General features: G+C 40.7%; 1 protein-coding gene across 1 annotated transcript; it reads right to left on the bottom strand.

Moving 5' to 3' along the window:
• Positions 1–12,201: 12,201 nt before the first annotated feature.
• LOC122612900 lies at positions 12,202–12,927 on the bottom strand. The gene has a single exon (XM_043786772.1). The coding sequence runs from the start codon at positions 12,925–12,927 to the stop codon at positions 12,202–12,204; it is 726 nt and encodes a 241-aa protein (XP_043642707.1).

The following is a 12,927-nucleotide window of genomic DNA, read 5'->3' as shown; positions in this document are numbered from 1 at the left end:
TTAATACTACTTAAATAATATCTTATAATTTTCTACATACATACATACACCTAGACACATACACACATATCCATACTTTATCAACCCTTAATTTACAGTCATGTAGCAGTTCATTGAGCCCAACGAGCCCAACGAGCTTCTCGGCGACAACCATGAGGTAATAAATAAATAATCAACTGTAGGTTAAAATATAAATAGTACGGTAAAAGGGTAAAATTTCTAGAGTAAAAGTTTGAATTTCTTAGGAAGAGTGAGATGATCGATATTTAAAAATTTTCTTTTTGAACGAAATGCAATTAAAATAAAAGCTAGATCGATAACATAATAATTAAACAAACCATGTAAATATTAAGAGACAAATACAATTAATAGTCTAAAAATTATGCCTAGGGAACGAAATAAGATGAATATAAATAATTTTGGTTTTGTGAGCTATATTAATTTGAAACTTATAATATGATTTTGTAAATAAATAATAATCTGTCCTATGACATAATGCCAATAAAATATCAAGATTAATGTGGTGAATTGATTTAATCTAGGGGAAATGTACACCAGGTTCCACATACTTCCAAAGGTCGGGAGGGTATAGAGGAAGGAGTGATCACTACCATCTCGATCACTTCCCAACACAACGCGGTCCCCTAATTCTCTGCTATCGTTTACTCCGTTTTGGAGAATTTGCTAAATTCACACTTTTTGTTGTTTTTTTTTTCTTATTTGGATTAGAGTAGTTTCCGTCAAGTGCACCTATTTTTTTATATGAATGGTGGGCAACGGAGATTATAGGGATAGGAAAACCCCGACCCCAATACCGGCGAGCTGAGCGCAGAGCGCAGCATAGTGCACGAAACCCCGACTCCCTCTCCAGCCCTACTATATACAATATACGTAGTCATACAATTCATTACAAGAGGTCCTCCTTGGATGCCCGATTCGACACTCACTTGTCGTTCACTTATTCCGGGTATCGCTTCGCGTACTTTCACTGACTCATTGTCGATCTCCGCGTACTTTAGCGGGTTGACAGTCAATCTCCGCGTACTTTCACTGGTTGACTGTGTCCACACCTTCTGAATCTCCGACTGTCCGCCCGCCGTCCCTTTATAGGCCGCGGGGATCCCGCTATATTCCTTTTCGCGCACGGTTCGCTCGGGTGCAAGGTCCATGTCCCGTTAGTTCACGGTTCGTCCTCTTTTTCCTCGACCAAAGTCCACATCGTTACCGTTCTACCCCTGTGCCCTTGGCTGGCTCGAATCCAAGGTCAAGCGCGGTACCGTTAGTTCATGGTCTCTCCGCTTTGCCGGGGTCCAAGGTGCATTATTTACTGTTTGACCTGGCCGCCCTTGACTCCTCTCGCATTCCAGCCGTCTACGCTGTTCCTAGGCCGCTCTCCTGCACTCGGATTTGTAGGAAGTTTTAAGGAGTCTTAACTCTAACTCTATTAAGAGGACTTGCTCCAAAATATAGCATTTTTAGATTATGTTAACCTGATGACAACACTTAGATTATAACAACTTCCAAGTTTCATTTTAACCCCTGCCTAAAAGTATACCCATATACTAGCCTAAGTTCTCGTTTGGACCTGGGCAACTTAAGTTTCTTCTAAACGGAGGAACAATTTTTCTAGCGTATCACGTCTCTTCCTCTTTTCCTTGCAAATTCTCGAACTGGTAATAACCATTTCCAAGTTTCATTTTAATACGGGATTTTACAAATTGCGCGCCTAATATTGTGTAAAGCACAGTATGGAGTACATCCTAACAATTGATGCAAAGCTGACTTTAACGAACATGAAATACTAGTAATGTTCCTGTCATACTCGGTTTTATCGTTTTTCAGGTAAGTTCGGACAGCCGCTAATTGGGAACATATACATATTTTGCTAGCCCTGACCTAAATAGATTTCGTCATAGCTTCGCTATATTCTTCTGCATTCCGGCATGGGAGGAAGTATTACTATCGTGTGCCTGTCGAAGAACTTTTGGTCTTTATGTTTATGGATCCCATAGTTTTCAGGAATCGTGAAACTCATTTTCGACCGAGTGTTCTATACGAATGTACAAAGATTTATTTTAATGTCGGAAAATGTATCTTGGTTATTCGTTAATTTACTATAGGGGCCATGTCCAATGCATTTAGTTCATGTTCAGATAGTCTAGATAAGCCGCCAGGGACCACATTATATTTTCCTTTATGATGCGTTAGGGGAATTTTAAACTGTTGCTTTAAAAATTCACCTAGCAAGTGTTCCAGTTAAATTCTTCAAAAGCCACAATAAGCTTGAATGGTCGGTAATCACTTCAAGCGAAATTTTTAAATGGCTAATACTACGGCTAAACACTTCAGTTCGGTGTCGCTGTAATTAGGTTGTGATCGAATTAGCTTTTTCAACATAAAGGCAATGGGCTTTTCAGGTTCATTTGCAGCTAGTAGAACCATCCATGCACCGATGTCGAAATCGCTAGCGTCGTAGTGAAGATAAGGCTTCATCTCAAAGTTTGGGTTTGTTAGAACCGGCGCAGAGGTTAAATTTTAGCTTATCCATCGCTACTTGAACTTCTGCAGACCATAAAGATCTGACCTTTTTAGGAAGAACATCTGTAGTTTTATATGTGAGATCCGCGAAGTTGGCTATGAAACGTCGGTACCATTTTTTTTTTGCTGGGTCGAACTCCGGTTCCTGCGCCCATTGCTTTTGAATGCAGTTTTGACATGGCGGCTTGTAGGTGTCTGGCCTACCACAGCCGTAGCAGAAGACTCGACGATCAGCAGTTCTCCCAGATATGACCTATTATTCAATAGTGTCTACACTTTAGCTATTCAGCAGAGCTACATAAAGCATCCACCTCTGCATCGGTCAGAGATATAGCAACTTTTATCCAGTATCGGGTAGCAGATTGTTCTTTAATATTTCAAAAAGTTCTTCCTCTCCACTCATCTTCCACTCCCCAACGTTTCGTCTGTGAGCCCTTTTATTCTATAAATAAATTCTTCAATTCCTAGTCCGTCAGTAGATCCATCGAAATAAGCCTCATTAAAAAACTATCTAATGTATGTAAAGAAGTTTAGGAAACTAAACACAGCCTCAACAATTACACCTTCCTATACACAGATGGATCATGGAATAAAAAAATAATAGCGTATGCCGTAATGACGTAACATTCAGGGCTAAGAATGGGAAATCTTCCAAAATACATCTCGGTCTACACAGCCGAAGCGCCAGCCATACTTGATGCCATTGAAATAGGACTAAGAACTAAAGGAAAATTTTTTATTTGCACGGACTCGCTGACTACAATCAAATCCATCCACAATATATACAACACGGATCATCTTACATCGAAAAATCGCGGACTACTTAACAACAACAGACCTAAAACAAAAGAGAACGCTATAGCCGAGTTCCCCGACTATCTGTTACCCGCTACTCAGCTGGTGGAAGTGCAAAGTAGAATTTCCACACTGACAGTTTTTGGCGGTTTGTGGGCGTTAGAGTGGGCGTGGCAAAAAGTTGTTTGGAAAAACAATATAAATTTACAAGGCCAATAATAAAAGCTAGATCGATAACATAATAATTAAACAAACCATGTAAATATTAAGAGACAAATACAATTAATAGTCTAAAAATTATGCCTAGGGAACGAAATAAGATGAATATAAATAATTTTGGTTTTGTGAGCTATATTAATTTGAAACTTATAATATGATTTTGTAAATAAATAATAATCTGTCCTATGACATAATGCCAATAAAATATCAAGATTAATGTGGTGAATTGATTTAATCTAGGGGAAATGTACACCAGGTTCCACATACTTCCAAAGGTCGGGAGGGTATAGAGGAAGGAGTGATCACTACCATCTCGATCACTTCCCAACACAACGCGGTCCCCTAATTCTCTGCTATCGTTTACTCCGTTTTGGAGAATTTGCTAAATTCACACTTTTTGTTGTTTTTTTTTCTTATTTGGATTAGAGTAGTTTCCGTCAAGTGCACCTATTTTTTTATATGAATGGTGGGCAACGGAGATTATAGGGATAGGAAAACCCCGACCCCAATACCGGCGAGCTGAGCGCAGAGCGCAGCATAGTGCACGAAACCCCGACTCCCTCTCCAGCCCTACTATATACAATATACGTAGTCATACAATTCATTACAAGAGGTCCTCCTTGGATGCCCGATTCGACACTCACTTGTCGTTCACTTATTCCGGGTATCGCTTCGCGTACTTTCACTGACTCATTGTCGATCTCCGCGTACTTTCACGGGTTGACAGTCAATCTCCGCGTACTTTCACTGGTTGACTGTGTCCACACCTTCTGAATCTCCGACTGTCCGCCCGCCGTCCCTTTATAGGCCGCGGGGATCCCGCTATATTCCTTTTCGCGCACGGTTCGCTCGGGTGCAAGGTCCATGTCCCGTTAGTTCACGGTTCGTCCTCTTTTTCCTCGACCAAAGTCCACATCGTTACCGTTCTACCCCTGTGCCCTTGGCTGGCTCGAATCCAAGGTCAAGCGCGGTACCGTTACTTCATGGTCTCTCCGCTTTGCCGGGGTCCAAGGTGCATTATTTACTGTTTGACCTGGCCGCCCTTGACTCCTCTCGCATTCCAGCCGTCTACGCTGTTCCTAGGCCGCTCTCCTGCACTCGGATTTGTAGGAAGTTTTAAGGAGTCTTAACTCTAACTCTATTAAGAGGACTTGCTCCAAAATATAGCATTTTTAGATTATGTTAACCTGATGACAACACTTAGATTATAACAACTTCCAAGTTTCATTTTAACCCCTGCCTAAAAGTATACCCATATACTAGCCTAAGTTCTCGTTTGGACCTGGGCAACTTAAGTTTCTTCTAAACGGAGGAACAATTTTTCTAGCGTATCACGTCTCTTCCTCTTTTCCTTGCAAATTCTCGAACTGGTAATAACCATTTCCAAGTTTCATTTTAATACGGGATTTTACAAATTGCGCGCCTAATATTGTGTAAAGCACAGTATGGAGTACATCCTAACAATTGATGCAAAGCTGACTTTAACGAACATGAAATACTAGTAATGTTCCTGTCATACTCGGTTTTATCGTTTTTCAGGTAAGTTCGGACAGCCGCTAATTGGGAACATATACATATTTTGCTAGCCCTGACCTAAATAGATTTCGTCATAGCTTCGCTATATTCTTCTGCATTCCGGCATGGGAGGAAGTATTACTATCGTGTGCCTGTCGAAGAACTTTTGGTCTTTATGTTTATGGATCCCATAGTTTTCAGGAATCGTGAAACTCATTTTCGACCGAGTGTTCTATACGAATGTACAAAGATTTATTTTAATGTCGGAAAATGTATCTTGGTTATTCGTTAATTTAATATAGGGGCCATGTCCAATGCATTTAGTTCATGTTCAGATAGTCTAGATAAGCCGCCAGGGACCACATTATATTTTCCTTTATGATGCGTTAGGGGAATTTTAAACTGTTGGTTTAAAAATTCACCTAGCAAGTGTTCCAGTTAAATTCTTCAAAAGCCACAATAAGCTTGAATGGTCGGTAATCACTTCAAGCGAAATTTTTAAATGGCTAATACTACGGCTAAACACTTCAGTTCGGTGTCGCTGTAATTAGGTTGTGATCGAATTAGCTTTTTCAACATAAAGGCAATTGGCTTTTCAGGTTCATTTGCAGCTAGTAGAACCATCCATGCACCGATGTCGAAATCGCTAGCGTCGTAGTGAAGATAAGGCTTCATCTCAAAGTTTGGGTTTGTTAGAACCGGCGCAGAGGTTAAATTTTAGCTTATCCATCGCTACTTGAACTTCTGCAGACCATAAAGATCTGACCTTTTTAGGAAGAACATCTGTAGTTTTATATGTGAGATCCGCGAAGTTGGCTATGAAACGTCGGTACCATTTTTTTTTTGCTGGGTCGAACTCCGGTTCCTGCGCCCATTGCTTTTGAATGCAGTTTTGACATGGCGGCTTGTAGGTGTCTGGCCTACCACAGCCGTAGCAGAAGACTCGACGATCAGCAGTTCTCCCAGATATGACCTATTATTCAATAGTGTCTACACTTTAGCTATTCAGCAGAGCTACATAAAGCATCCACCTCTGCATCGGTCAGAGATATAGCAACTTTTATCCAGTATCGGGTAGCAGATTGTTCTTTAATATTTCAAAAAGTTCTTCCTCTCCACTCATCTTCCACTCCCCAACGTTTCGTCTGTGAGCCCTTTTATTCTATAAATAAATTCTTCAATTCCTAGTCCGTCAGTAGATCCATCGAAATAAGCCTCATTAAAAAACTATCTAATGTATGTAAAGAAGTTTAGGAAACTAAACACAGCCTCAACAATTACACCTTCCTATACACAGATGGATCATGGAATAAAAAAATAATAGCGTATGCCGTAATGACGTAACATTCAGGGCTAAGAATGGGAAATCTTCCAAAATACATCTCGGTCTACACAGCCGAAGCGCCAGCCATACTTGATGCCATTGAAATAGGACTAAGAACTAAAGGAAAATTTTTTATTTGCACGGACTCGCTGACTACAATCAAATCCATCCACAATATATACAACACGGATCATCTTACATCGAAAAATCGCGGACTACTTAACAACAACAGACCTAAAACAAAAGAGAACGCTATAGCCGAGTTCCCCGACTATCTGTTACCCGCTACTCAGCTGGTGGAAGTGCAAAGTAGAATTTCCACACTGACAGTTTTTGGCGGTTTGTGGGCGTTAGAGTGGGCGTGGCAAAAAGTTGTTTGGAAAAACAATATAAATTTACAAGGCCAATACAAACATGAAAAAATATCAAACAAGAGAGAACGCTATAGTCGAGTTCCCCGACTATCTGATACCCGTTACTCAGCTAGTGAAAGTGCGAAGGAGTCTTCAGCACTGACAGTTTTTGGCGGTTTGTGGGCGCCAGAGTGGGCGTGGCAAAAAGTTTTTTGGCAAATCGATAGAAATTTATAAGACTAATACAAAAATGGAAAAATATCAAAACATTTTTCAAAAGTGTGGACGTAGCAGCTTTGGGCGGTTTGTGGGCGTTAGAGTGGGCGTGGCAAAAAGTTTTTTGGCAAATCGTTAGAAATTTATAAGACTAATACAAAAATGAAAAAATATCAAAACATTTTTCAAAAGTGTGGGCGTGGCAGTTTTGGGCGGTTTGTGGGCGTTAGAGTGGGCGTGGCAACATGAATCGACAAACTTGCGCTGCGTCTATGCCTCAGGAGTCAGTATGCTTAATCTCAACTTTCTACCTTTTGTAGTTCCTGAGATCTCGACGTTCATACGGACAGACAGACGGACAGACGGACGGACAGACGGACGGACAGACGGACGGACAGACGGACATGGCCAGATCGACTCGGCTATTGATCCTGATCAAGAATATATATACTTTATATGGTCGGAAACGCTTCCTTCTGCCTGTTACATACTTTTCAACGAATCTAGTATACCCTTTTACTCTACGAGTAACGGGTATAAACATTTTTCAAAAGTGTGGGCGTTGCAGTTTTGGGCGGTTTGTGGGCGTTAGAGTGCGCTGCGTCTATGTCTCTGAAGTCTGTATGCTTAATCTCTTTCTAGCTTTTGTAGTTCCTGAGATCTCGACGTTCATACGGACGGACACACGGGCGTGGCAGTTTTGGGCATTTTGTGGGAAATTATTGGAAGAAAAAAGCAGGACTGTCATCGTATATGATTGTTAAAATAAAGAACTGAAAGTGGTGGTTACTAGACCATATGGGTGTCGACTTGCTAGAACCGACAACATGAATCACCATTTCATCGCTGGAAGGCCTTTCAACGCTGGAACTGTATACATGTCAATCCTGAAAGCCAAGAGTAAAGCAATGAAATTCCGTAGCTTAGTCTACACATACATTCTTAAGAGAGCATTTAACAAAATATAAAGATTATTGAAGGACTGAATTACAACAACAAAATTTATAAGATGAGCAAGTAACAGAAGTTTAAATACGAGAATATGAATAAAGGGACCTCATCTGGCCCAACATTACCTTGTCCACACTATAAACTAATGCGTACACTTAATGAGTTCAATTCGGGTGTTTGAATCTAACTGACTCGCTACTGCGAGGGCATCGCCTTTTATTCATTCTTACATAGGTTCTTATCATCTAATTATATAATGCAGCGCTTGTAAGACGCTGCAGTCTGCGTTGGTCAATGCAGCTGAGATATATCTTAAATCTATGTTTGTCGCCTATGACCGCGCTAATCACCTCCCGCGTGATCATATCTCTTGACACTTCGGCAATAGACCACTGCAATCGTACTTATATGTAGTTGCCACTTATGTTGTCCCGTGCCATGTTTATTGCAGCCCATAAATAGAACATATTTATAGTTTGTCTACTTATCATGTCTAAACATATCTTTAGACATTCTACGGCCAGTAGTTGTCTCTGATTTTTTTGCAAACCAGGCGGGGTTTTTCCAGGAAGTCCTCTGATTGTTTTATCACATCAAAATAGGCTTGCATGTCATAATAAAACAATAATTGCCAACTGGATGTAGCGACCTCAATTTTACCAATTTTGTTCACCATAACTGCAGCTTTTGCGTCGATGTCGTAAATTTTCCCAAGTTCTTTGGGAATTTCTTCCGAATTTTTTGTCGCAGTTGTAGATTGCAACATCAATAAACAGCATAGCGCAGTAGCTATGCTTCCAGTGCCATTCCTTTTGCCTTTTGGAACTCGCTGCCTAAGCTTCTTGTCCTTGCCTAGCTGAATTGACTCCGTTATAGATGGCGTTGCAGCTCCAGCTGGTTTTGCTTCCCTAACAGGAAGTGGACAGATCTTGTTTAGCGATCTTTTTACTTCCCCATCGCTTGTTTTAACCGTGACTACCCGGACTTTATCATCTTGTCCTTTAGTCGTACTAATGATTCTTGCAGGGTGAGTGTTCTCATGTTTTATAAGAACCAGCGGTCCCTCCTTCAGATTTGGCTTTTCTTGGCGCCATTTGGTTCGCTGTTGCAATGACACCAGATACTCCTCTTTCCATTTCTTCCAAAAATCACCTCTGATGCGTTGAATAAGCTTCCATCTATCCAAAGAGCTGATTGTCTTACTTTCGTCAAAATGTTCAGGAGGTCCAATTAGAGGTCTTCCCACCAGAAAATGACCCGGCGTTAATATTTCCTCACCATCGTTTTCGCTCCTTACAGTGACTAATGGGCGCGAGTTTATGTAAAGCTGTTTTCACCAATAACTCGTTTAAGGTGATGCTTCACTGATTTTACACCGGCTTCCCATAAACCTCCCATGTGGGGGCTTCCCGGGGGAATAAAGTGCCACTTGATGCATTCTTTTTCTAGTGTAGGTGCTAACTCATTATTGTTTTTAATGGCAGCTACAAATTCTTTGTCCAATACTCTTGAAGCTCCTACGAAGTTTGTTCCATTATCTGAGTATATGTTCTCACTCTTGCCTCGTCTTGTAAAGAACCGTCGAAGAGCCTCCAGGAATTTGTCTGACGAAAGGTCGCTAATAGCTTCCAGATATATCGCTTTTGTTGCCGTACAAACAAATACACAAATGTATCCTTTATACGTTTTTTGACCTCTTCCCTTTGAGCAGCGAATCTGGAACGGTCCGGCGTAGTCGAATCCAGTATTTTGAAACGAGTAATCAGCCGTTACTCGATAAACTGGTAAATTTCCCATCAGTTAACTGGACATATCTTGCTTGTATCGTATGCATCCAATACATTCCCTTAAATATTTCTTTAAGGAATTTTGTATGCCAAATATCCAGAACTCCCTCTGAATATAAGTTCTCATAATGTTAATTCCGCCATGCAGAGTTTCTTTATGAGAATCCTTTACAATTAACCAAGTCAAATGTGACCTATCCAGTATAATTGGATGTTTTACATTATACGGTATCATTGCGTTTTGACGTTGGGAATTAGTTTATTGATATCTTCCACTCTAGTTCTGCCGAACTTATCTTTGCTGCGCTTGTTCTGTATCCAAGCAATAGTAATTTGCGAATCACTCCATGCATGCGTTGTAATCTTGTTGCTCCATATAGCGTGCACTTTCGCTAATAACTTTGCTAGTAAATGCGCAGCACATAATTCCAACTTTGGAATTGTTTTCCTGTTTTTTATAGGATTTACTTTGCTTTTTGCTGCTAGCAAAGTAACTCTGCCGCCTACTTTTGTAAACACAGCCGCTTTCTCTGATGCATCGCAGAATCCATGTAGCTCCATTATACCTTTGGAGCATCCAGTCCAGCGTGAAATGCTAATTTCCTTTAAATCTAATAGACCTTTAGCATATTCCATCCACCAGTTTGCTAAGTTAGATTCCAATTCAACGTCCCAAGTCATCGGTAACTTCCACAGTTCCTGAATGAAACATTTGTCTTGAATCGTTACAGGTGCCAACCATCCTAGTGGGTCGCAAATTCTGGACAACTGTGATAACACTAACCGCTTTGATATGCGTGTTATGCCAACTCTCGTAGACATCGGACTGCTAAGAAAGGTGCTGCCGAGGTGCCATAAGTTACGGTTGTTAACTTAAACTCACTGATCGGCAATTTTGGATCATCTCTCCATAGGATATATTGGTATTCTTGGTCTTTCTCAGCAACCTTTATTTGGCGATACATTTTTGCAATGTCAGCTACCATAACATATTGCCACTTGCGCCATTTAATTAGAATATCGAATATATCCTTTTGAATCTTAGGACCAGCTATAATAACGTCATTTAGGCTTAGTCCATTTGTCGTCTTTGCGGATGCGTCAAAAACTACTCGTAGCTTCGTAGTTAAGCTTACACGCCTGATGATTGCTTGATGGGGTAAATAGTATTTACCTTGACCCGTTGTCTTTACAGATTCCATATGTCCCATCTTAAGGTATTCTTTCATGAATTCGTTGTATGCAGCCCAGTTCTTTGGGTTTCTTTGAAACTTCTTTTCCATTTGCATAAGCCTTGCCATTGCCTGTTTGCGAGAGTCCCCCAGATTTGCATCTAGGTGGAATGAAATTGAAACCACAAATCTGCCTTCCTCGTTGATGACAGTTGTTTCTTAGAATTTTCTTTCGCATTCTGCATTGTCTGTAATCGTCTCATCGACTTCATCTTCCAATTCCCAAAAGCGTTCCAGGTCCTTTAGATTTATTGTTGTAGTGGCACTTATAATTTTTTGCTTTGCTGCTCGACTTATATTTCCGGACACAATCCATCCAAATTTGGTTTTTTGTCCCAAGATTCTATTCACGGTTTTTATTTTCTCCATCATAATCAGGGGAAATAGACCTATCACCATGTCAATTCTGATTGGCTCGTTGAATCGTGGATCTGCTAGCTTGTAGCCCTTTCACTCTTTGTTAATATCAATATTAAACTTTTTGCTGGGAAGGGCTCTATGGAGTGTTGGTGAAACCAATGCTTCCGTTGATGTTTTGAAGCTGCTTGGAATTTTTGGTTTGATCGTCAGGTGGACACTATTTTTTGATAATTGAGTAGTCTGGGAGATACCTTCGACCTCTATAGTACTCCTTACTCTGGGAATCCTTAATATATGTGCTGCTTCCTCTGAAATTAGCGTCTTCTGGGATCCACCGTCAATAAGCGCCCTCAACTCGTTGTAACCTCCAGATTTGTTTTTCACTAAAACAACAGCTGTAGCCAATAGTGTGTCTTGGCCTTGCTTAAGGCTATTGCTGCGTTTTGTGTCTTCATGAAGAAGGCTGTTGTGTCTTTTGGAGCATCGTTTGCATGTAATTTCCTTTCTGCAGTCGATAGCATTATGCTTTCCAAAGCATCTAAAGCACATGTTGTTCTTTTGAACGAATTCTTTTCTTTTTTCGATTGATTGTGCTCTGAATTTGAGACACTTCATCATATCGTGGCCATCCTTAGAGCAAAAGGTACACGATCTAACATGCACTTTTCTTGTAGCAAGCTGAGCGGTATTTTTGGTAATGGCATTTACTGAGTTGTATTGTTGCTCAACAAACTCCAGTACATCTTGTAAGGACTGTATAGCTCTTGCCTTTTTTACATGCTGTTCATACAGCTGCAAGGCTTCTGGCGAATTTAGCAGAATTTCTGCTAAAATTAGGTCAGCAGAGCTTCCTATTTTTCCTTTTTGTTTTATGATGAAAATGCTCTCGGTCGCAGTATCCAAAAACTTCCTTAATTTTTCTCATCATGGGGCAGCAAGCACTCCAGTTCCATTAATTTGTTGAAGTGTTGGGAGAATATTTTTCTGCTATTCTCATAGCGTTTGCAGATAAGCTCCCACGCTGCTGCATAACTAGCCGCTGATCCCGTTATCAAATGGCTAACCACCATTTGAGCTTCTCCTTTTAAGCAGGCTCTTAAATATCCCAGCTTCCTTGTGTTGCTGAGATCCTTCCTGCTGTCTATTAGTTCAGAGAACAGCTCGTAAAATGTTGGCCATTCCTTCGCATTTCCATTGAACGTTGGAAGGTCCACTTTTGGGAGTTCTGGCACGTCGTAGTTGGAACTTTTGAACTGTTCCAACTTCCTCTGAAGTACCATCTCTAGTGCGGCAACATCAGATTGCAGAATGTCTTCTTCATCTTGATCAAAGGCAGTTCTGTCATACTTGTTTTGAAGCAGTTTCAGTGTGTCCGTCACGTTGGACCAATGACTTTTCATCATTGCCAGCTGCTTGACTAGTTTAATCTCACTTGAACTATCCATGGTTTCGTATATTAGGCTTATCTGTTGCCTCACCCTGTCCGCTCTTCTGTCCACCAGTTTAACCAGATTATCAACTGGACTGGAGCTCCGAGCTGATGCGGAATCAGATAATTTTGATCCACTTGGTATATTTATCTCTTCAAGTGTTTCTACCTTTAATTGCGACTCCTTGTAGGCCTTGACTGCATCCAT

The sequence above is a fragment of the Drosophila teissieri genome, chromosome 2R (assembly GCF_016746235.2).
Source record: "Drosophila teissieri strain GT53w chromosome 2R, Prin_Dtei_1.1, whole genome shotgun sequence".
NCBI lineage: Eukaryota > Metazoa > Arthropoda > Insecta > Diptera > Drosophilidae > Drosophila > Drosophila teissieri.
The sequence above is the reverse complement of the archived record's forward strand: the minus strand, read 5'-3'. Positions and strand labels throughout refer to the sequence as shown.